This window comes from Staurois parvus, unplaced genomic scaffold, assembly GCF_062004578.1.
Source record: "Staurois parvus isolate SC_StPar_1 unplaced genomic scaffold, SC_StPar_1.0 ptg000009l, whole genome shotgun sequence".
Classification (NCBI taxonomy): Eukaryota; Metazoa; Chordata; class Amphibia; order Anura; family Ranidae; genus Staurois; species Staurois parvus.
In genome coordinates this window covers 6,055,559-6,080,836 of record NW_028317805.1, presented here as the reverse complement: position 1 = coordinate 6,080,836, position 25,278 = coordinate 6,055,559, and the positions used below count along the sequence as shown (strand labels likewise).

At 43.1% G+C, this 25,278-nt stretch overlaps 1 protein-coding gene across 1 annotated transcript in view; it reads left to right on the top strand.

Annotated features, from left to right (window-relative positions):
• Positions 1–956: 956 nt before the first annotated feature.
• GLRX3 (glutaredoxin 3) overlaps positions 957–25,278 on the top strand; it is a 59,352-nt gene continuing 35,030 nt past the window's right edge. The window contains exons 1-3 of the mRNA XM_089669327.1: positions 957–1,115; positions 12,211–12,319; positions 22,194–22,268. Of these exons, the coding sequence (XP_089525453.1) occupies positions 1,051–1,115; positions 12,211–12,319; positions 22,194–22,268 (249 nt within the window). The 5' untranslated portion in view covers positions 957–1,050. The remainder of the gene's footprint in view (positions 1,116–12,210; positions 12,320–22,193; positions 22,269–25,278) is intronic.

Below are 25,278 nucleotides of genomic sequence, written 5' to 3'. Positions count from 1 at the left end.
GTTGTGGGACAGGAAGTTGAAGGAAATCTCCCCAATCGAGACACTGGTTCTGGTGACAACCATGGAATCCCTCTGGTTGTAGGACAGGAAGTGGAATTAAATCTTTTGATGGGTACACTGGTTCTGGTGACAACTGGGGATTCTCTCTGAATGTGGGACAGGAAGTGGAAGGAAATCTCCCCAATTGGGACACTGGTTCTGGAGACAACCGGGGATTCTCTCTGGTTGTGGGATAGGAAGTGGAAGGAAATCTCCCCAATGGAGACACTGGTTCTGGAGACAACTGGGGATTCTCCCTGGTTGTGGGATAGGAAGTGGAAGGAAATCTCCCCAATGGAGACACTGGTTCTGGAGACAACTGGGGATTCCCTCTGGTTGTGGGACAGGAAGTGGAAGGAAATCTTCCAGTGGGGACACTGGTTCTGGTGGCAACCAGGGAATCCCTCTGGTTGTGGGACAGGAAGTGGAATGAAATCTTTTGATGGGTACACTGGTTCTGGTGACAACCGAAGAATCCCTCTGGTTGTGGGACAGGAAGTTGAAGGAAATCTTCCAATGGGGACACTGGTTCTGGTGACAACCAGGGAATCCCTCTGGTTGTGGGAGAGGCAGTGGAAGGAAATCTTCCAGTGGGGACACTGGTTCTGGTGACAACCAGGGATTCCCTCTGGTTGTGGGACAGGAAGTGGAAGGCATTCTCCCCAGTGGGGTCACAGAGGGCAGGGATTATACCTCTCCCTTGTTCTATCCATCATATATCTTTAATTGTACTTTATTCAGCACCAATACAACACAGAACATTCCTGTCCCTTTCCTGTAGGTAGAAAACAAGCAGCACACGTCAGTAACACCGGAAGCGCCCCACCATCTCCAGGCACAAGGCTGAGCCCCGCCCGCACTGATCACCATGCAGCCCTGAGATAGGACAGTCATCTGCTCGGCGCTCGGCTAGCTCTGGTCTGATTAAGAGGCTGGCTGCGGCTTCTTCCTTCTACTTTCTAGTGTCAGATCGATCGCTCGGCGCTCCGTCCTTCCTGGTTCCTGGGCAGCATGGCGGCGGTGTTGGAAGCCGGTTCTGTAGGTCACTTCGAGGAACTGCTCCAGAAGAGCGACAAGTACGTGTGAATGATGGTGGGGCAGGGGACGGATAATGGGGTGTTGTCCTTGAAGGGTGTCTGTGTGCAGTGCAGGGGACATGGTGGAACACAGAGAGAGGCCTGACATAGACCCTGAGACCACCAGACTGGAGATCTGCTGGGAGTTGTAGTGCCAATAATACATCCCTGACCGCCGGACTGTGTGATCAGATCACAGAGAGGAGGACAACACATCTTACAATCTGATTGGACAACCTCCTTAAAGGGTATGTCCACTCTGCAAAAAATAAATAAATGCAATGAACCGTCACAAGATTATGACCCTCCCATCCAATATTGAGTAGGTCCACCTTTTGCGGCAGTAACTATTCTGATCCATTGCGGGCATGGACGCCACTAGACATCTGAAGGCACGCTGTGGCACCAACCTGTCAGGAGATATTTTAAAGGGGAACTAAACCCTCCTCTCCTTTACAGCCATAGAAGTTGCCATCTTGGACTCTGTATGATCTGTAGTTGCCATGGGATCACTTTTATGATCTATAGTTGCCATGGGATCACTTTTATGATCTGTAGTTTCTACACATGGGATCAGCTATGACACCAGTCCAAGATGGCGGCTTCCTTGGCTACAAAGGTTAGGAGGGTTTAGTTCTGCTTTAAGTCTGAAAATAGAGAGGTTGGGACTCCATGGATCGGACTTGGTTTTTCCTATTACCTCCCACAGATGTTTGATTGGAATCTGGATAATTTGAAGGCCAAGTCAACACCTCAAACTCATTTTTTTTCCTCAAACCTTTCTTGAACCATTTTCGCAGTGTGGCAGGTGCATTATCCTGCTGGAAGAGGTCACTACCATCGGGGATATGCCGTTTCCTTGGAAGGGTGTAGTTGGCAGAAACAATGTTTAGGTAGGTGGTACATGTCAAGTAACATCCACATGAATGCAGGTTTCCCAACAGAACATTGCCCAGAGCATCCAACACTACAAACAGAAACTGCCTCAATCTATAAGTGGCTTTTGCAGCAAGGAGCACATGGAAGGGCGATGCATGTCAAACAACCAAGAAAAATTCCCAGTTCCCTTACAAACCACCCTGCAACCATCCAAATTGTCCTAACAGTTCATGTTACAAACATTGATTTAGTTTGCACACATTTACAAATAAAAGCTGCAGAGCCTGTTCATGGCACCCCAGTATTATCTGCAGTCCTAGCTCTATAAATTTTGAGATCCTCCATAGTAGAAGCACATGTATAATAATGGATAGAATGAGGGCAGGTATGCCTGGAGGGAGCCCACCCCTCCTCAAAGGCACAGGGGTGCACTGGACACCCAGCAGGTAGCACAATGGCAGCTAAGGGGTCCAGTGCGTCCCCTCACCAAATTACCAATGGTAGAAACAAACGGCAACTACCCCAACCTATAACTGGCCTTTGCAGCAAGGAGCACATGGAAGGGGTGATGCATGTCAACAGCAGCAAAGAAATGTTCCCAGCTCACTTACCAACCAGTCTGCAACCAACCAATTGTCCTGTAAAACAGTGCTATATGCTGGGTGTCTGGTGCACCCCTGTGCCTTTGAGGAGTGGGCTCACCCCAGGCTTTCCTGCCCTCACTCTATCCATTATTATACATGTGCTTCTACTGTGGAGGATCTCAAAATGTATAGAGCTAGCACTTCAGAAAATACTGGGGTGCCGTGAAAAGGCTCTGCAGCTTATGCATGTATTGCAAATGTGTGCAAACTAAAACCCCTGTTTTTAATGTGAACTGTTAGGACAATTTGGTTGCAGGCTGGTTGGTAAGTTGAGCTGGGAATTTTTTTTGTTGTTGTTTGACAAAGCATCACACTGCCACAGTCACCACAGGCTTGTCTTACTACATCCAGGTGACATCCCTTCCCCAGGTAAGTGATGCACTCACACCGGCCATCCACATGATGTAAAAGGGAACATGATTTATCAGACCAGGCCACCTTCTTCCATTGCTCTATGGTCTGTTTCTGATGCTCATGTGGCCATTGTAGGCACTATTGGCTATGGACACCCTGACCGGTCTGCGGATGCACAGCCCCATACACAACAAATTTCGATGCCCATTTTTTCTGCTTTCAACACATCAACTTCAGGGACATCATGTTCACTTCCTGCTTTATTTATCCCACCAACTTTCAGATGCCATTGTACCAAGATAATCAATGTTATTCTCTTAGGTCCCTCTCACACAAGGCAGGATAGGTTTTTATCCAGTTTGCTCAGTGAAGATCTGTCCACTGATCCCATGCTGAGCAGAATAGGTGGATGACCCATTCTTGTCCGCTCCGCTTATGCAGAGCAGATATGGACACAGTCTACTCTGTTCTATGGCTGTCTGTTTATATCTGACTGCCCTCTGATCTGATCCAGCCTCATGGAGGGGAGCAAATCCAATTCCACTTGTTTTTATCGGGTCGGATTGGAGGTAACTAGGTGGAAATGGACACAAGTCAGTTTACATTCAGCTGCCCATAGAGGAGAATGGAGAGTCCAATCAGGTTAATCTGAAAATCGGACAGGCGGACTCAACCGGATTGTCCATGTGAGAAGGGCCTTACCCTGTCAGTGGTTTAGTAAGTTAAACCTTGTTCACACTTGCTCAAAATACTGACACAGAAAAAACATACCTTAATGCTCATTTGATGTGTTAAAAAGTCACCCCAGACGCGCATATATATATATATATATATATATATATATATATAGACACAGGCACAATTTCAGATTTTTCAGGTATTTATCAAAACATATTCAAGCTATAGTTATATAATGTATATGGGCTAAAAGTGCACACTCTCAGGTTTAATTGGAGGGTATGTACATCAAAACTGGAGGAAGGGTTTAGGAATTACAGCTATTAAGAGTAGTCATCCCCCCTTTTTCAAGGGACCAAAAGTATTTGGCCAGTTGAATCAAAAGCTGTTTCATGGCCAGGTGTGGGCTACGCCTTCCTTATTTCTTTATCAGTTAAGCAGGTAAAAGGTCTGGAGTTGATTCTCAGTGTGGTATTTGCATTTGGAATCTATTGCTGTGAACCTACATCATGTGTTCAAAGGAGCTGTCCATGCAAGTGATAGAGGCCTTTTTAAGGATTCAAAAACGAAACAAATCCATCAGAGAGATCGCAGCAGCAGCATTAGGTGTGGCCAAATCAACAGTTTGGTACATTCTGAGGAAAGAAGAACGCACTGGTGAGCTCAGCAACATAAAAAGGCATGGACGTCCATGGAAGACATTTGCAGGAAGAAAAATTGTGAAGTAATTATTAGTAATTTTTTTTTCCGCATACGAGCCTGCAAAGCTTTGCAACCATAATCAGTGGATGAAGGGTGCAATGTCAGGTTCCTGCAGACTATTCTTCCAGCACTTTGTCCATACCGAGGTATGGGCTTGCTTACATTTGTTGTTGGGGGGGGGAATGTAAAAAATACACTTGAGCTGCATTTTTATTGCCCCCCAACCCCCAGCCCCCCCCTTAAAGTGGAACTGAGCACATCTCTGTTTACATTTCTGGCACAGTAACAGCCTGCTTAGATGAATGACTTCCATGTATGTGCAAGAGTGACATCATCCCGCACCAGTAAGTCAAGACGGGCTGAAGAGCCTTACCTGGAAAGAGCTAGGGAGATGATGCCGGTGAGGGACCTTGGGTATGTAAGACCTCTGAGGTTGTTCATGTGCTGTGACCTCAATGTTTTGATTTGCAGCCATGGCAAAAAAGACCCCATGTTGTGCTCAGTGGGCAGAACTGCCACCGAACAGAACCCACTCAAGCAAATGGGGATGCACCTGCAACCATATGCAGTGCGTGTGGCTGTGGCATTTACTGGGTTAAAACTGACAGTGGAGGAGATATGTCACCTCCTCAGCATCTGTCAAACACTTCTAAATGGTGATCCAGCAGTGGGTGGCTTTTAAGAGGTGCAACAGTGATAGCCACATGTATAAATGTAACCTAAGTCACTGTTTGCACTGTGCAGGTGCGGCAAAGCAGGTTGCTTTTCAGTGCGCTGCCTATGTGCGAGAAGTGCCCAAAAAAAGTGCCTGACCCTTTCCAAAAACCATACTCCAACAAAACACTTGGCACATTGTTACCATGCATTTTGGCGCATGTGGATGCATGCACGTTAGCAAGATGAGTGGCATTGCTGCATGTCTGTAGAAGATCTGCGTGTTTTTGTGCATTGCAGGAAATTATGGGATTTTGTACAGGTTCCCGCAGTGTGAGCGTAGTCTAGGAGAATTGGAAGAAGTGTTTACCAATGTGGTGATCACTGTGCTCCATTGAGAACTGAGTCCGTCTGGAGTGGTGGCAGATGATACTGGAGTGGTGGCAGATGTATTGACAGATCTTTGTGAACAAATAATGCATTTGTGTGGAGCCAGGGCTGCTGTTAGAAACTACGAGGCCCTATAAAGACAACCTGACAGGGTCCCTTAATGCCCCCCCCTCAAAAAAAAAGTTTTCTATGCTTCAGATATGAATAAACACAGTGAGTGAACACACTTACAATCCTGAACACACTCATTGTGTTCATTCAGGAAAGGAGGGGGCTGGTAAATGTGACATATTTACCGGACACTTCACACACTCTATCCTGAAGAAACCTATTGTGTGCTTGCAGCTGCCTGTGGGAAGGAGAGGAAGGAAGTTTGCAGCACACAGGGGGGCTTGGGCGGCAGCTGGAAATGCATGGTGCACAGGGAGGGTTATGGATGCAGCGGGGGCAATTACTGAAATCAATCCCCTGTATGGCTCTCTGGCAACCCGTGTATGGCAACTGAAGGCCAGCAGGAGGGAGAGGGGAAGAAGCCAGCTTTCAGCTGCTACAGAGAGAGCCATACAGAGGATCAATTCCAGTAATTGCCCCCCCCCCGCCTCACCCATAACCCTCCCTGCCCACATCTGATTTACCAAGCTGCCTTGGCCCCCCTGCTGGCCTTGGCCTCGTACAGGAGGACTGGTGGTACCCCCTTATCCATGGAACTGGGTGGAGCCCCTCACAGTTGTAGCAATTTCAAAAACTTACAGCTGCTGTGGGGGAGAACCACCCCACAAAGGGGGGAATCATATTGGGGGTGGGGAAGGTGGTCTACTTGGCAACATGTTGCACTCAAAATATAGGTGTAACATGGCATTGAAGGTGGAGTTAGCCTTTAAGGCTAGGTTTACATCTTTGTGTCTGTATTTTCCTGTAATTTTGCTATTTTGATGCGTTTTTTAATGTGTTTTCTTGTGTTCTGCATTTTCTTTTTGTTTGTCCAGTGAAGGTCAAATAAATAAAAAGGTTGATAAGGCGTGTGGGCTTGTTGTCATATACAGAAATGTAGTATATGGGTCAATAAACCTGCTTTGTGTACCCCCCAGTACATAGCAGCACAGTGAACAGGACCTATATAGGAGAATATTTCTCTTTTCATGCATTAACATGCCTAAAGGGTTTGTTTACAACACATGCGGTCAAATGCATTTTTTTAATGTAATATGGACACACATGCAAAGAAAAATAGATGTGTTTTAAGGAGCTTAGTTTACACAGATGTAGTGCATTCACGTGTGCTTAAAAACAAAATGTAAAGCATGCTCCCATTTTTTTTTTTGGCACTGAAACACACATGAATGAGTGCGCTGCAAGTAAGTGCAACTCTGCAAAAAAAAATTGCATCTCAATGAATAGAAAATGCGATAAAACCACATGTGAACACCGGTGTGGTAACACACCAAAAACACATGCTTTGTGCTTTACAATGAGCCCTTAAAGCGGAGCTCCACCCAAAAGGGGAAGTTCTGCTTTAAGGATTGGCACCTTTTGGAGAGGGGGGGTACACGAATTTGACAGGTACCCTCTCCCACTTCCACTGTGATCCCCTAGGTGATCGGAAGCGGAAGTTGTCCTCCCCCCTCCCTCCCCGTAGTCTTCTGGGACACGTGACAGGTCCCAGAAAACTTTGTGGCCATTCACAAAGCACAGAGCTTCTAGCGCATGCACAGTGGGCACCCAGCTATGAAGCCGCAAACTGTCACAACCGGGTGCCCACACTAAAGATGCCGGAGCCAGGGAGAGAAGACGGCCGGTGAAACCAGCTGTGGTGAGGACCTCACGGGACCGAGGGACAAGTAAGTGTCTGTATTTTAACCACTTCCCGACCGGCCGTTGTATATAAACGGCCGGACGGTGGCACTGCAGGGTCGGGTGGCCGTCTATAAACGGCCTCCCCGCACCCTGCTTGTGCGTGCTCCCTGGGAGCGCGCAGCACCGCGATCCGGTGCCCGCTGTGTCCTCCGGACACAGTGAAACACCGATCGTCGGACGGGACCTCTGTACGAGGTCCCGATCATGTGATCACTGATTGGCCAGTCCGTGATCACATGCAAAGTAGTAAGCAAGATGTCACTTCTGACATCATTGCTTACTATGTGTGAAATCTGTGAATGATCACAGAGGTCACATGGTACAAGGCTATTCACAAAAGCCTTGTACCATGTGACAAGCTATGACCAATCACAGCTCACTCAGTTCTTTTCAATGAGTGCAAGAATGCACACAGAGAGAAAGAGAAATGATTGCTTTTATATCCTATATGGGTATAAAAGCAATCAGTGTAAAAAAAAAAAAAAAAATCTTCATCACCCCCCACAAGTAGTACAGTGTCACCATGGTGACACTGTACTGCTAGGGTGACAGTATGTAAAAAAAAAATAAAAAAAAATAATAATATAAAAAAAAAAATAAAAATGTAAAAAAAAATGTTTAAAAATTATAATTTTTGCTTATAAACTAATTTGGATTTTTTTTTTTTTTTTACTAAAAAGATAACGGAATAAATTTTGGCTAAGATTTATGATGAAATATTTATTTGCAAAATTGTATAAAAAAAACACTTTTTTTCAAATTTTTTGGACATTTCATTTACATAGCAAAAAAAAATACAAATCCCAGTGGTGAATAAATACCACCAAAATAAAGCTTTATCTATCTCAAAAAAATGGTAAAAAATTCATTTGGGTACAGTGTTGCATGACTGCGCAATTGTCATTCAAAGTGTGATAGCGCTAAAAGCTGAAAATTGCCCTGGTCAGGAAGGGGGTAAAAGTGTCCGGTCTGGAAGTGGTTAAAGGTCAGCAACTACAGTTTTTGTAGCTGTTGACTTTTATTTTTTTTCTTTCCAGGTGGAACTCTGCTTTAATCACACGCGTACGAATGTTGCCTGAAGTTGACCACACACATTATAGTCTGAACAACATTTTGAAGGGCCATTGCAGTGTGTTAGCGCACACGTTGACATGCATTGCATTAAGGCACTCCAGCCATTTGACTGAGCCGCCTTTTGCACCAAAAAAGGTGTGTGTGTAATTTCTGTAAACACACAGCAATGCAGATCTGTCAGGAAGGTGTGTAGGGATGACATTCAGAATGAATGACACCAAATTGCATCATATGCGTTCCAGTAGTACAGTAGAGAGAATTGGCCCTAAAGCTGGCTGCACATTTTGGGGCTCGATTCTACAACCTCTCTGAAGCCACATTTATCCTTTTTTTGCCCCCTTTATCCTGGCCTAACCAAACCCACTCTCTCCCTTCACAAATGCATACTGCTTTCAAACATGGGAGGGGAGCCCCCAGCTGCCCACGCAAATGCAAACATTTCAGCCTGACAAGAACATACACATGCTGTGAAATTTTTGCTGTCAAACTCACCCATTGAGTTCAATGAGAGCGGACAGCAACCGTGTGCCTAACGCTTGGCTTGCAGTTGTTGCATTTTTTTTTTAACTACAAATTTCCTCTTGGGATTTAAAAAAAATTAGACATTCTGGAGGTGGTAGGATCACGCCTGCCAACTGCTGCTTTAATGCCCTCTGAAAAGTGATCCACTGCAGATCTATTTTCAGCGGCCAGTAAGTATTGCTGCCTAATTGTGGGCTCTGATGATTGTTTACATCCAGCAACACAAGTCTTCACTGTTCTGCCCACACATGCGTGTTTCCCGAGACAGGGACAGTTGGAAACATAATGCAGGAGTGATAAGAACAGTGAAGACTTGCAGTGCTGGATGTAAATAGTCAAGGGAGGTTTCAGCTGTTTGATTTAGGTAAGTATGAGTCTCTGGAGGGGGAGGGTGGCTTGGGTTGGGTTCGCTTACAGTTGCAAGAAAAAGTATGTGAACCCCTTGGGATTACGTGGAGTTTTGCATGAATTGGGCATAAAATGTGCTCTGAACGTCATCTAAGTCCCAACAATAGAAGAACACAGTCTGCTGAACATAATACTACACAAACATTAGATGTTGCCATGGTTTAATTGCACATAACATGTAAGCATTCACAGTGCAGGGAGGAAAAAGTATGTGAACCTTTGGACTTAATAACTGGTTGACCCTCCTTTGGCAGCAATAACCTCAACCAAACATTTCCTGTAGTTGCAGATCAGACCTGCACAATGATCTGGAGTAATTTTGGACCACTCCTCTTCACAAAACTGTTTCAGTGTAGCAATATTCTTGGCATGTCTGGTGTGAATCGCTCTCTTAAGGTCATGCCACAGCATTTCAATCGGGTTGAGGTCAGGACTCTGACTGGGCCACTCCAGAAGGCGTATTCTGTGCTGTTGCAGCCATTGTTTTGTTGAATTACTTGTATGCTTTGGGTCATTGTCCTGTTGCATCACCCATCCTCTGCGGAGCTTCAGTTGGCGGACAGATGGTCGTACGTTTTCCTGCAAAATGTCTTGATAAACTCTGGTATTAATTTTCCCATCAATGACAACAATCCGTCCAGGCCCTGAGGCAGCAAAGCAGCACCAAACCATGATGCTCCCTCCGCCATGTTTTACAGTGGGGATGAGGTTTTGATGTTGGTGTGCTGTGCCTTTTTTTCTCCACACATAGTGTTGTGTGTTTTTCCCAAACAACTCAATCTTGGTTTCATCTGTCCACAGTATATTTTGGCATTAGTGCTGTGGAACATCCAGGTGCTCTTTTGCAAACTTCAAACGTGCTGCAATATTCTTTTTGGACAGCAATGGCTTCCTCCGTGGTGTCCTCCCATGTACTCCATTCTTGTTTAATGTTTTCCTTATTGTAGATGTGTCAACAAAAATGTTAGCATGTGCCCGAGATTTCTGTAGGTCTTTAGCTGACACTCTGGGATTCTTCTTTACCTCATGCAGCATTCTGCGCTGTGCTCTTGCAGTCATTTTTACAGGACGACTACGCCTAGGGAGAGTAGCAACAGTGCTAAACTTTCTCCATTTGTAGACAGTCTGTCTTACTGTGGACACATGAACATCAAGGCTTTTGGAGATACTTTTGTAACCCTTTCCAGCTTCATGCAAGTCAACAATTCTTGATCGTAGGTCTTCTGAGAGCTCTTTTGTGCGAGGCATGGTTCACATCAGACAGTGCTTCTTGAAACCAGTAAACCCAAAACAGGTGTGTGTTTTTTAAGGGCAGGACAGCTGTCAGCAACACATCCAATATCATCACACTGATTGGAGTCAAGGTTGGCTCACTCCTGGTTCCAATTAGCTCTGGGAGAAGTCATTAAGCTAGGGCCTCACATACTTTTTCCTCCCTGCACTGTGAATGTTTACATGTTATGTGCAATTAAACCATGGCAACATCTAATGTTTGTGTAGTATTATGTTCAGCAGACTGTGTTCTTTTATTGTGACTTAGATGACGTTCAGAGCACATTTTATGCCCAATTCATGCAAAACTCCACGTAATCCCAAGGGGTTCACATACTTTTTCTTGCAACTGTAGGCCAAAATGATAAATGCACTTTGTCTTAGAGTGGGTCTTCACTTTCTCAATCAACATTGACTTTATGGAATTCTTATACTGCTACCATCAGTAAGTAGATAGGAAGGTATATCATATTTACTTTTTTTTTTTTTTACATTTCTTTAGTTACTTCCTGGTTTCCATGCCTAGGCAAATGATTTCATACTCTTCAGGAGGGGAGGAGGGGGTTTCTCAGTTAAGTACACCCTCCTGCCTGCATACCTGATCTAAGGGCAAAAGGATTCTAGGAAGTAAATGCTACACGAATCATTTGCCCTTACTCAAGATGGCCACAGCCAGAAATGCTAGGGGTGCTTTTCAAAATTATTTGTCAGCAAAATGAAGCATGGATGGATGGGGGAGTTTTGTTTTGAATATTAAAAATGAATTTAAAATCACTTTTGGTTTGTGGTGCTCAAATACAGTGCAGTTCCGCTACAAAATGCACTTCTCTTTTAAATTGGATCTTGCCTACACTAATCCTAAGGTTACAGGGCTACTCCTCCACTTCTCCTGAATCTTGATTGGTTAGGCCAGGATGATGTAACTCTTGCACTTCCTGCAATCTTTGCTTTGATTGGCCCAATAGAGTGCTGGTGAAGGGAATGAAAGTTAAAGCACTTCTGGTGGGGAGCCATTACAGTCAACCTTGTTGGCTTGCCATGCATGGATAAAGCAAAAGTTTCCATTAAAGTAGTTGTAAAGGCTGAAGGTTTTTTACCTACCATTCTATGCATGAACCTTCTGTGTGTAGCAGTGCCCCCAGCCCCCTCAATACTTACCTGAGCCTAACCGCAATCCAGCAATTTCAATGATAGCCTTAGCTGTCTCTGCCTCCTCATTAGTTGAGACAGCAAGCGGGAGCCATTGACTCCCGCTGCTGTCAGTCACAGCCAGTTAGTCAATGAGGAGATGGGGGTTGGGGGCGGGTCAGGCCACAGCTCCGTGTGAAAAATGGACACACGGAGAAGTGGGTGCCCCCATAGCAAACTGCTTGCTGAGGGGGCACCCGACAAGTGGGAGGGGCCAGGAGAGCCTGCTGGGGACCCGAGAAGAGGTTGATCCAGGCTGCTCTGTGCAAAACCACTGCACACAGCAGGTAAGTATAGACATGTTTGTTATTTTCCAAGATACAAAAATGAGCCTTTAGAATCGCTTTTAGTATGCTTGCTATTTTATCAGTTCACTGACTTATCTACATAGTCCTTTTGTATACATTACATCAAGAAGATGTGTCTGTTGCTTTCCGCGTATTCGACAGTAACAGTTGTTGGTATTTTTGTTTTAGATCTCTGCTTGTAGTGCATTTCTGGGCACCATGGGCTCCTCAGTGCGCACAAATGAACGACGTTCTGGCTGAACTGGCCAAGGTCCAACCTGAAGTCACATTCGTAAAGGTATGAAGGAACTGGATAGAAACCTGGCAGTACCCTGCAACACTTTGCATCTCCTAACATTAAAGAAGATCTCCAGGTATGGATATTTTATACATAGTTATATGGTCCACCGTGGATCACTGTAACTTTGTATATAACATACCTGGCCATTGTCCCTGAAAGCTGGAAATCACTGAAGCAGACATGGCCCCGTGCTGAGCAGCTAGCCCAACACAGGTTGGTCGAAGTAGCGAATGAATGAAAACTAGGGATGCACCAATACCATATTTTTATTTTACAGCAAGTACGAGTACCAATATATATTTTTTGTTTTGGTACTCTCCGATACCTGACGGCAACTGTTTTCTTTATACTTCAGCTATCAGTGGGGGAACTCCGCTGACAGCTGAATGAGTGATCAGTTGTTATGGATGTGCAAGCCCCGCTGCTTAACCACTTCAACTCTCACACCTGTTATCCCCTTATGGATCAGAGCAGTTTTTACATTTCTTCTATGGACCTGTTTGTTCGGCGATAACTTTGTCATTACTTAAGATAATGGCATAATACGTATATATTGTGGACAAACAAGGCTTTCTTTTAATGAATATTGTCTTGCAACAATATTTTTTTCACAATCCTTAGACAATTAAATGTAACAAAACAAAAAATGCACTTTCTTTTTTGAACAGTATTAGTTTACAAATAAATATTGTTACGGCACATAAAGAGTGCACATTTTATTCTGTTATTTGTCCTGTTTAAAATGACAGTAAAATTCTGATTCTGGTACAAAGTATTGAAAAGTTATTTACAAATTAAATATATTTCTCAATGTGTTTTTTTTTTTTTTTTTTCAGTGTGAAACATGTAAATATATGTTAAAGGTGTAAAAATATTAATGAACAAAGCAGGCAACCCCTCCCCCCTAAAGTTTTAATTATTAATAGTTTATAAAACAGAAATGACCAAAAATGAAACAGCAGGAAAATAATAAGTAACCAGTTCCCTACTGCGCCGAAGGACGGCTACAGTGCGGGTTGCCTGGTTCTGGGACATTGTCCATGGATGTCATTCCAGAACACGCCCCCAGCGGTGCGCCCGCGGTGATCGCTGTGTCCTAAGGATTACCACATGATCAGCTTTATCCAATGACACAGCAGATCACCGGGTAAATACAGCTGCCGGTTATCGGCTGCACTTTCCTTACGCTGTCACAGCGTGAGGAAAGTACTGCCGATAACTGGCAATTGTCAGAGAAGTGATTGGCACCGATCATCAGTGCCTCCCACCTGTGCCCAGCAATGCCATCCAGCAATGCCGCCCATCAGTACCGCCATCAGTGCAGCCTCATCAACGCACATCAGTGAAGGAGAAAAATTACCTGTTTTGATAAATTTTATTATAGAAACTTTTTTTTTTTTTTTTTATAGCACAAAAAATAAAACACCTGGTGGCGATTAAATACTACCAAAAGAAAGCTCAATTTGTGTGAAAAGAATAATAAAAATTTATTTCTTTATTATAGAATAGGAAACAGCAGAGAATCAGTCAGAATAATAAAAATTTCATATGAGTACAGTGTCGCATGACCGCGCAATTGTCATTCAAAGTGCGACAGCACTGAAAGCTGAAAATTGGCCTGGGCAGGAAGGGGGTATAAGTGTCCAGTAGGCATGTGGTTAAATGGAGGAGAATAAGGAGTTAATTAGGGCTGATTAGAGTACATTAAGAGTTCACAAAGGGCTAAACACAGGAAGTTTTATTTAAAAAGAAAAAAACCCCAAAAAACTTTTTTTTTTTTTTTTCCCTTACTAGACAGGTTGCTTATAAGGTCATCTGCAGACTGAAGTTCATCCCCTTGATCTGTAGATGAATAAACAGAAGGATACAAAATGAAACAATATTTCTTTTCATCTTTCTGTTTTAGCAGCTGAGCAAAGTTGTTGATAAACAGTGTCAGGCTGTTTTTTTATTTGTTTTTTTATTGTGTTTTTTTGACAGCTCCAATTGCCCCCATGTTTTTTTTTTGTGTTGAATGTGCTGAATGTGTTCTCTGATGTTAACGACAGGGCAACACCTCTCATTAACCAGTAATTGCTTGCTTTTTATTTGTTTTTGCCGGTTTTTTATTGGTATACATTTCAGCTGTCAGCGGGGGTATCTATTTCATTTGTTTCAGGTATCAGAGCATTTGCACGAGTACCGATACTCACGCAAATGTTTAGTATCAGCACGGATATCTGTATTGGTGCAACCCTAATGTAAAGTGTTCTCTGATTGGATGAGGTGGGAAGGCAGGGCGGAGACTTTATGCTCTCCACCTCATCCAATCAGAAAAAATTTTGCATTCATTCAGAAAATGCAAAGCATTATCTGACCGCTGCCCTTGTTGAGTGGCTGACCTCCTGTGTTCAGAATGAATGAGGCCGACTGCTCAGCACAGGACCCAGAAGCCAGTGGAGATCACTGGACTAGAGGTGTTTACTTCAGTAATTTCCAGCTTACAGGACATCAACCAGGTATGGTATATAGATAGGTACATTGGTCCAAGGTAACTATGTTAAAATATACCATACCTGGAATTCATCTTTAACCACTTGAATCCCCAGGCCTTTCTCTTGCCCTTGAGATAGTGTATTTTTTTTTCTTCTTTTTGGTGATGCCTTAGTTTTTCACATTTAAACTTTTGTTGTTTGTAGTCTATCCTAATATATTTTACATTGCAGATGGGGTTTTAATTTGCTGGCAAATTTGGACATATATCATTTTATTTCCTTGGTTTTTATTGAGAATAAATAGTAAAAACAAATGTAAAAATGCTTTGTTTATATAAATTTGTGCAAACCCATATATCTACCACCGTATAATTACTGATGATTAGAATATCAAATTAGTGCAGCTTTTCTTTTTTGTAAGCAGAATGGGTAAGTTCAAAATGAACATATGCATTCTACTTTAGGACAGCTTTATTCTCCTTTTGACACTATATCATGACAACACGTAGGGGGGAAAAAACGATTTGCTTAAGTTGTTAGCATTACACTGAGTACTACACACATTAGCTTCATGGCAATGTTTTCACTGATTTGCAGTTGCTGCAAATTCAAAAGGCATTAGGCTTGATTTACTAAAGCTGGAGAGTGCAAAAATCTTGTGCAGCTGTGCATAGAAACCCATCAGCTTCCAGGTTGTTGTTTTTTGTCAAAGTTTCATTAAACAAGCTGAAGTTAGAAGCTGGCTGATTTTGAGTGCACCAGTTTTAGTAAATTAGCAGCATCATTGCCCAACATTGTTGTTGCGACATGGGGATTCATTTTGGGATAATTTTTTTGTTTTATAGGAAATATTATTTTACATATGTATTTTTTTTAACTTCATTTTTCTACACGGGAGGTCAAATGGTCAATGGAGACCAGATTCAGACCCCCATGCAGTTGTGCAGCAGTAGGTCACATGTAATATCAGCCAGCAATAGATCTCTATCTATCTATCTAATAGATAGAGATCTATCTATCTATCTATCTATCTATCTATCTATCTATCTATCTATCTATCTATCTATCTATCTATCTATCTATCTATCTATCTATCTATCTACTGTACACTAATCTTAATCAATATTCAAATAAATGCTGCTACATAAAAAATTTTGCATAAATTAATTGAAATGATATAAGTCCACATTCATATATTAAATAATTAAAAGTCCCAAAATCCAATAATACAGTGATGTGTGCTAAAGAAATCCTCCAACGGAAAGTGCATAGGTGTCCACAAATGCTTGACACAAAAGTAAAAATCAGCCTCTTACCAGACACTTTGATCTCCAATCAAGAGATCAAATGAGCAGATGGTGTTCAGGTCCCATATTGACACCCTAGTTAGCCGTATCATGGAGATGAATAAGGAGATGAATGGACAACTGCAGGTTCACTTGAACAAATCTTTCACATCAGACCGCTCTCTACATCATGCAAGGAAAGGTTTAGAACAGAAGTAAAAAACTTCATAGTGCGACCCGATAAACCAGCAAAGCATTTATTAAAATATTGCACTTACATAGATAAGGTGCATAAAGGCAGTGTAAACATTTAAACTTCCCATGGTGTCAGACCACCGGCTGGAAGGTGGTGACGTCACAGAAAGCTTTGCCCGATGTGCGTTTCTCCTAAAATGGCTTCGTCTGGGATTGGAGAACACACATTTATTCACACATTGTATTGTTGGGGGTGCAGCGCAGGTTTTTTTCCCCCTTTTTTCAATCTACTGCTTTAGGGAATAGAGCTGCTTGAGCCCCTTTACTGACAGGACGTGCCATGATGGCATTATACTCCCAATGTAAACATAATATGGAAGTGACGTGTTTACATTTGTTTTTAATCACTCCTATGGAGCAGAAGCATCTGTAGAAGCATCTGAAGTCAGTTGTTTCAGCTTCTGGGCATATTGCTGAATGCAGACTTAGTCACTGACTGCTTATAGTCTCGCAAGGACTGGTGGGGCCCCCAGTAGTCGATGAGACTGGGGACCATTTTCCAGCAGCACAGGGACAAATAGCCGATATCCCTGTGCTGTTTTAAATTTGTGCTGGGTCTCAAGCCCTCAACTGGCAGACTGTCAATGCTTTAGATATCTCTTAAGAAAATCTTTATTTTCTGGGTGGAAACACTGCATACAGGCCACAGCTAATGCATTTTATTTACTGTGATTATTTTGCTCACTTTACTTTCTGGGTTCACTGGGTTTGAGCATGGCAACATTACTATTACTGCCTGGATTTACTAATTCATTTACCCCTTGTGCAGGTGGCCGTGTTAACATGCCTGCTTAATCTTTTCCATCGCTAGCATGGACTGTATTTAATACTGTTCATTCTAAGACACCGTGTGGTAGACCTTTTTTTAATATATAAATATGAAAAGGTTTATTTTTACTGAATACACATTCAGTGATTTTTGTATTGCTGGAGGGTATTTTATTTCTTCATTTTTTAGGGTCGGTTCACACCGGGACCACACAGGAATGCATGCCGCATTCCCCTGGTTTATGATTTTGCAGTCCATTTGTTAGAATGGGCTGCAAATTGCCCTGGAATGCAGAAAGCGTATTTTAAAAATGTATCACACCAAGTGGCATGGCACTGCAGTACCTGTGAATGCAGTGCATGTGTGAATGGCGTTTGGGGTGCTGTTAACATTACTTTGGTACCTGCATGCAGATCGCAAGGGCAGTGTGTTTGAACGGAATGCAGGAAACCCGCACAAAAATGTGCCTTTTGCCGCACCACATGGGGTGTGAACTGGCCCACAATTTGATTTTTAATTATGAATATTTATTTTATAGGTGTTTATTACGGGTTTTTCAGTTTTCCATACAAACAAGAGGAGGTGAAACAAAGGAAGGTTACATAGTACAAATAATTTATTTGTGAACTGGAATAGGAGGAGGAAAATGTGGAACTAAACAAAAGAAAAAAGAGAATGAGGAAGAAATAAAGGGGGGGGGGGGGGCAATAAGCACAAGACAAGGGTACAAGGCAGGGGGCTTAACGTATTTACCAACCAACCTTTGCTTTATTAGCACAATTTTCCAAAATAGTGTTTGCTGCTCAATATATTTGTCTGAATACTGTACTTACCATTGTGGCTTTCAAATTTCTCATCCTTGGTGTTCCATATTTTCATGATAGACGAGAACAGCTGTGCTCAAATAGGGTTCCTACAGAGGTCTCTAGGGGTTCTTTGAGCTGTGGCTGATTGCCCTACCATTTGGTGGTGCATCTATATTTCTGGGGCCAACACCACGTGATAGAGCCAGCTGAAGGACACTGATGATCATTCTGATCATAACTGTAACAGAGGCATTCTTTGCATTGACCACCAAGGTAACAGGCTTTTTTTCTCACTGACTCCAGATGAATTGGTTTTCGCACAGGTTCCTCTAGACCTGAAAATTACTTCAAGGGTTCCTTGGGTGAAAAGGTTGAGATAGGCTGGTGTAGAGTCTGTCTGGTGGTGATGTATATATCGGGAAGTGTAGTCAGAACAACTGCTGAGGTTACACAGTAAGCCACATATAGCCAACAATAGATGGACATTCTAGGCACTACCAGGTTACAAGCAGTGTGAATAAAATCAGCAAGAGATTTTATTATCACAGAAATCATAAAATGTAAAAAAATTACAGGCTGACATCACAATATATCAATACGAAATACAGTAATTTTTCCATTTTCCTACACGTGACAATTTCAAAATATTCATATCCATAACTGTTATAATGGTTGGATTAAGTCTGAAGCATTTCCAAATTGTCCCCAGGGACAAGAGTAAATCATTTTCTATACAAGTGCAAATAAAACAGTTTATCAGGCAAATAGGAACAATCCTTGTCTGGAGACTGGGGAAGACCACAGCTGGTGGTGGGAGGTACAGTGCGACCCACAAGAAACTTAGTATTGTAGAAAAGTTGCTCATAAATCCAAATAATAGCCCCTTATAACAATATTTAAATAGCAGTGAGATGGCATGTTTCCCCTATGGTGGAGAGTACCCTGGGCCCTGGTGCTGTACATTAGCCAAAATATTTGGGTCAGGTTGGACAGCCCGCTGTCAGCTGACTTCACAGAGCTGGTACTGGCTTTGGAAAGATCCCAACAATATGGTCAAGATCCTCCCAGAAGCCTGGACCAGCAGCTGGCTCAACCTCAGAGCTGTGATGCTGGGAGACTGGGCTAGCCACTCCTTACCTTCTTTGATCGCTCAGTTCTCAGTGCTGAGCTGGCCGGGGACAGATGCATCATTGGATCGATGCTGCATCCACCTAGGCGAGTATAAATGTGTTTTTTTTTTTTTTTTTTTTTGGGGGGGGGACCCCTTCTTTTTATTCCTGAGGGAGGCGTTGTGAGCCCCTGAAACGCAATGGCTTTACCTGCTCATCTTTGACTAGGACTATATCTATACTGGACCTATAACTGGTAGTGCTTGCATTCCTTCCATCTTCTTCAGCCCTGGTACTCGGTAGCTCTGCTGTAGATGATCTACCAGCACCTCTCCTGTCTGCTTGGTGCCCCTTGCAGTGTTTACTGTTGGGTATGTAGTCTATGGCACCCTGCATCACCTCTGCTCCAGCCAAATGTGTGTCACAACATAACAAGATATCTGGATATTTCAGATATGTAGTTGTGTGAGTAAACCACAAGTTGTACAATACTTTTGTGAACGTGTTTGGCATATGGCATATTGTGATGCGATATCCCATCGGAGTCTGATAGTAATATTGATTAGTAATTTTGTATTTACTTTTGGCTGAAGCAGCTGTGATACAGAGTTTAGTCTTCTATGTAAGCATCAAGAACCCCATTGCCATCACAGATTTCCTTTTTATGTGATGTTGGGCTGGTAGATGGGCAAGCAGGTGACAAGGTGTCCTGGACTAAAAACCAATCACTGCACCCTATGTAGAGCAACCCCGGTTTGGGAGCACTCTGTAGTGTCAACGATGAGATGAAAACTGCATGCTCCCGACAGAGATCTTGCTGTCAGACAGCTCTTGGTCCCCACTAATGATTGGTAGTTGGCGCGACCGACTCCCAATTATGTAATCACTGTGACAGCCAATCACAGTGGTTACATGATCGCCGATAGCTCCTGCCACCCTGGCGTACAGACCCATAAGGGATGCCAGGACTGAGTGGAAAGGGATTAATGTATGCTGATGGGGGAGAGGGCAGGGAGAAAAGTGTTTTGACTGGGGTGGATGGGGGAGGAACAGTATGATGGGGGAGATAGTCGTGATTAGCAGCAGGAACGTGTGTTATCTTTGCACTCTTATTACTCGGTAGAACTTCTTGACAGTGTGACAGTTTTTTGTTTTAGTTTTTATTGCAATAGCCTGCTGCAACAAAGGTGCAGTTTATGAAATTATACACGTAATTGCAATTATTCCACAACTGGGCACTAATTATGAACTGTCACAGCTGGCAAAAAACAAAGTTGCAACAGTAATATTAACCATTTGCCACCCATTCACAGTAGATATACTGTGACCAAGCAGCAGCTGCAGGCTTAGCAATGTAAATCAGCAGCCAAATCTCTTAGTAAAAGCAGCACATCTTACACACATTACACTGGTTAGGCACACAGTTAACCCTTTGGTTGCGATGTCGCATCCAGAGTCATTAGTCAGTTCAGTATTAGCACTGACCACTGTACTAATGTCATTGTCAGTGTACCACCCAGCCAGCATCAGCTAGCGCCAGATTGCCTGCCACACTATCACAGTCCCACTATAAGGCGCTGATCACCGCTATTACCAGTATAGCATCATATCCAGGCAGCACAGTGGCTAAATGGTTAGCACTTCTGCCTGGCAGTACCAGGGTTGTTGGTTCGAATCCCAACCACGGCACCACCTGTCTGAAGTTTGCATGTTCTCCCTGTGCCCGCGTGGGTTTCCTCTGGTAACTCTGATTTCCTTCCACACTCCAAAAACATATTGGTAGGTTAACTGGCTCCTGTCTAAATTGGCCCTACTATGTGTATGTATGAATGTAAGTTAGGGACTTTAAATTGTACACCCCTTGAGGGTTAGGGACCGATGTGAATGTACAATATATATGTAAAGCACTGCATAAATTGACAGCGCTATATAAGTACCTGAAATAAATAATAAATAGCTGCTTGAATTCCAATATATACCATAGTTTGTAGATACTGTAACGTTCACACAAACCAATTAATATACACTTATGAGTATTTTTTATCTTCCAAAGACATGTAGCAGAATTTCTTTTGTATAACAAGGTAAAAAATGATCTTTTTTTTCAAAATTTTCTTCATTTATATTCTAAAAAAATGAATAAGTGGTGATCAAATACCACCCAAAAAAAGCTTTATTTGTATGAAACAAATAATAAACATTTTCATTTGGGTACAGTGTTGCATGACCGCACAATTGCTGATTAAAGTAGCACAGTGCTGAATATCCAAAAAAATGCCTTGGTCATTGAGGGGGTAAAACCTTCTGGTTAAAAGGAAAACAAAAGTGTTTTATCATAATTTTTCAGAATGTGAAAACCCATTTCTAAATGTCTTCCACAGAGTCTTGTTAGAAAGTCTCTCTTCCAGTGATTACATTCTGCCTCTCGACCACAAAATTTGAGTATTCTCATCTGATTTTTGTCTCTTCTGGTGTATATTGACGGACAGTGCTAATCTTCAATTGCATGCTGCCATTTGTCTTTAGAAATGACCCAGCTTTATTGCTCATTGCTCTAACAAGAGCTCAGCTCAGGAAGCAGCGTTGTAGCGCCAAGGGTTAAGCTGAAAATTTACTAGACATCAATAGCTTATTGAAGAAATACTCCTTTTTTTCCCCTTCTATTTTTTTTTGCTTCATAATTTGCAGAGAGCTGCAAATGTCAGCCTTGATGTACTGCCTCTCAAAATTAGTCAATAGAGCAAACAGCTAGAATTGCTTTGGGCAGAAAATAAGCAGTGTAATCATGACATAACTGGGGTCAGTGATTTATGGATTTCAATATAGTAGTAGCTGCATATGATTGAAAATTTACTAGGTCACTAGTGCACCAAAAAAAAAAAAATTTTATTTGCCGCCTGGGGGCATTGCCGGCAATGTGCAACAAAATAAGAACCCTTGAACCTGTTTTGTCATAGTGCAAGCTCAGTGGATGACAGGGCAGCCTGGCGAGCCTCATTTAAATGCAAATGTCTCACAAACTTTTGCATTCGACTCCCTTTTTAAGTATCCCGACTATCCCTGCGAGGCTTTTCTAAACACATGCCATAAAACGGGACATGAAAATAAAATTGCTACAACGGGGGTTTTTTTTTTTTCTCATCCTTTCTGTTTTTATTATTATTATTTGAAGCTTGAAGCAGAAGCCATTCCTGAGGTGTCGGAGAAGTACGAGATAACCTCCGTGCCAACCTTCTTGTTTTTCAAGGTAAGACTGAATAATTTGTATACTGTGTTATTAAGTTCTCCTTGAGCAAGACAGCATTGCAGTGTATATTTAATATTGTGTAAAGTATACAAAGTGCTGCTTAGATTTTATGGATTTTAAAAATATACGGAGAACAATAGTCATTCATGTCACCCTAGAACAGTGCTTCTCAATTATTTTCTGTCATGCCCCCCCCCCTAGGAAGAAGAAAACATTTTGCGCCCCCCGCGCGACTGTAAATAGTATTTTTGCAGCAGCACCTCTGCACTGCACACTTACCGGCTTTTCCCTCACTCGATTTTCGCGGGTCCGCTCGGCTCCGCCTCCTCGCCTGTGATTGGCCACCTTCAAGGCTCATTTACATGCAATTTGGTTTGGCCATGCTGGGGCTATTTCCCGTGCGCCCCCAATGCATACACAAAACAAAGGGGGAGATTTACTAAAACTGGAGCACTCAGAATCTGGGGCAGCTGTACATGGTAGCCAATCAGCTTCTAACTTCAGCTTCTCAATTAAGCATTGACAATAAAACCTGGAAGCTGATTGGTTTCTATGCAGAGCTGCACCAGATTTTGCATGCTCTAGTTTTAGTAAATCAACCCCCAAAGCCTTGCTTCCTATGGTGTTGGTCCGGATTGCAGCGTTGCATGCAGTACTTTTTTCTGTGCAGCGGGTTGTGCCACAAACCACCACATTGCAGCACCACTGTGTTGAATAAAACTAACAAAATGTTACAATTGACATTTCAATAAAGTTCTGTGTAAAGAAAAAAAAAAAAAAAGTAAACGACACATTGTGCTGAGATTGACCACATCAGCACCATCTCAAAGCGCATCAGGCTGTGTGTTCTGCGTAGTTCTGTGGTGTATGGCCCCTCACTGATGTTCACACTGCAGCCATACAGAGGAATGCATTGTAGGGCCAAGTTTGACTGGAAGTCACGTGGTTGCAAACCTTAGACATGAAATCAGAGCAAAGCACAGGTACTATAGTGTTTGTTTGCCTCTCTCCAAAGCAGTAAGTGTAATTTCTCTCTGCTGTCCAGTTCCTCTAGTGTCAGCATGAGTCACTTCTGACAAGTTTTCCTGACACCAACAGCTAAAAAGTTGACGGGAGGGAGCTCCAGCGCACAGCCAGTGATTGACAGCCTCAGCTTTGTGTGAAGGGGTTGTGTCCCTTCCTTCCAATCAGCTCTCAGAGCTCTTGTACCGTGTGTAACTACAGCTTTGCCCATAACCACCCCCCAGCCCCACCCCGCTTTGAGCCTATGAAAAACCCTTTTCATCTTTAAGTTCTACAAGGATGTATAGGACAAATTGCAGCAAATAAACAGGTACAACATATGCAGGATAATTTGTTTCACCTCTGTGTATCTCCTGAGGACAGTCAATTCACTGGGTATATGTAAGTATAACTTTAAAATAGAACTATACTCAAAAGTAAGGTAGACAAGTCTCCTAAAAGCCCAACTCTGGGCCGCTTGTAGTTGCCATGCCCCCCCACTGCTTTGGTGCTCCATCTGAACCCTTGTGATATACTTGGTGCTTCTTGGTATTGGGGGAACATGTGACCTCCTTCCAGATGCAGTACTTGGGCCATTAACCAGGGCTGAGCACTGTCACCTGATGGGGAGGAGAATGGGAACCCTGGGTAAGCTCTTAAACCACCCAAAATAGAGCCTATGCAGGGTTAGAACTACTGGCTCAGATGGAGAAATGGAGTGTCAGGGATGGCATGTAAGATGAGAGTATGTTGGTCGGGGGGGTTTTTAAGTGTCATCATTTGGCTCTTAAAACATGTTACTAGTATTGGTATGAAAAAAAAATCACTTAATAGAAGGACTAAACTATTCCCAGAGAATGATGTAGCCCTGGTTCACACTGATGCGGTGCGGAATTTGCAGCGCTTTCAGTGCGAATTCTGCGCCGCATCATAATCGCACCCTGTGAGAGCGAACTGCTGTGGGTGTGTAGGTTAACAACACCCCGAAATCAGTCCGCAAAACGCGGTGTGATGTGCAGAATCGGATCGCATAGGTGTGAATTCCCATGCGATCTGATTCTAGTGCAGACCTAAAAAAGGGTCCTGCACGTTTTTGGTGCGGTGTGATTCGAGCCATACATAATGTATGGCTTCGATCGCACCGCACACAAATCGCATGTGATTCGCACAGGAATGTGGTGTGGTCCCTGTACGAATCACATGCGATGTACCGCACCACATGAGTGTGAACCCAGGCGTAATGTGTGGCCATTTCATCTCTGCTGAAGGAGAAGATAAGCCATTATAAATATTGATATTTCCCTTCTTGGGAGATCACATGACTAATGCCTAGGCTTTTAAATATGAGGAAACTTGGAGGGACACAGGTTCACATTTGGCTAATCCCCATTGCCAGATAACCCCATCTTCTGTAGCCTGCATGCTTACAGTCATCATCGTTATCCTGATGCTGTGGCTTCGAAATGCGGTCTATCAAAGTAAACTTTTTTTTTTTTTTTTCTCTTCGATTTGGATGCAGTGGAAAAGGGTTCAAACCTATACAGTGTTTTTACTGCTATGCAAGCACCATTAGAGAAATTTACCCTCATTTCCTACCATGTCCCCCCCCCCCCACTCTTCAAAGGTTAATTGCTCTGTTAGTCTAGGGGCAGATGATTGAGGAAATTCCTTACTCCTCGCTCCAGCAGACCCCTCCAGCGCTGCAGTTGCTGTGTAAGCTGCGATGGGCTTCAGTCTCACTTCAGCCTCCTAAACATACACTAAAGGGTTCTGGTACATGATAATGCTGAGGCTCTGCCCATAGACCAGAGGAGGAGAACATTGGAGCAGGCTGGAGTGGGATGTAAGGGAAGTAACTCTTGTGGAGTGCTGGGGCCTCACTGCTGATTAAAGAATATCTAATAATACAAGAGAAAACAGCACTCTTCTGCTGATGCTATGGCCAGCATGTTATACTCTACTAATGTAATACTCTTTGGCCACTTTGGCGCCTCTCTTCCCATCCCTT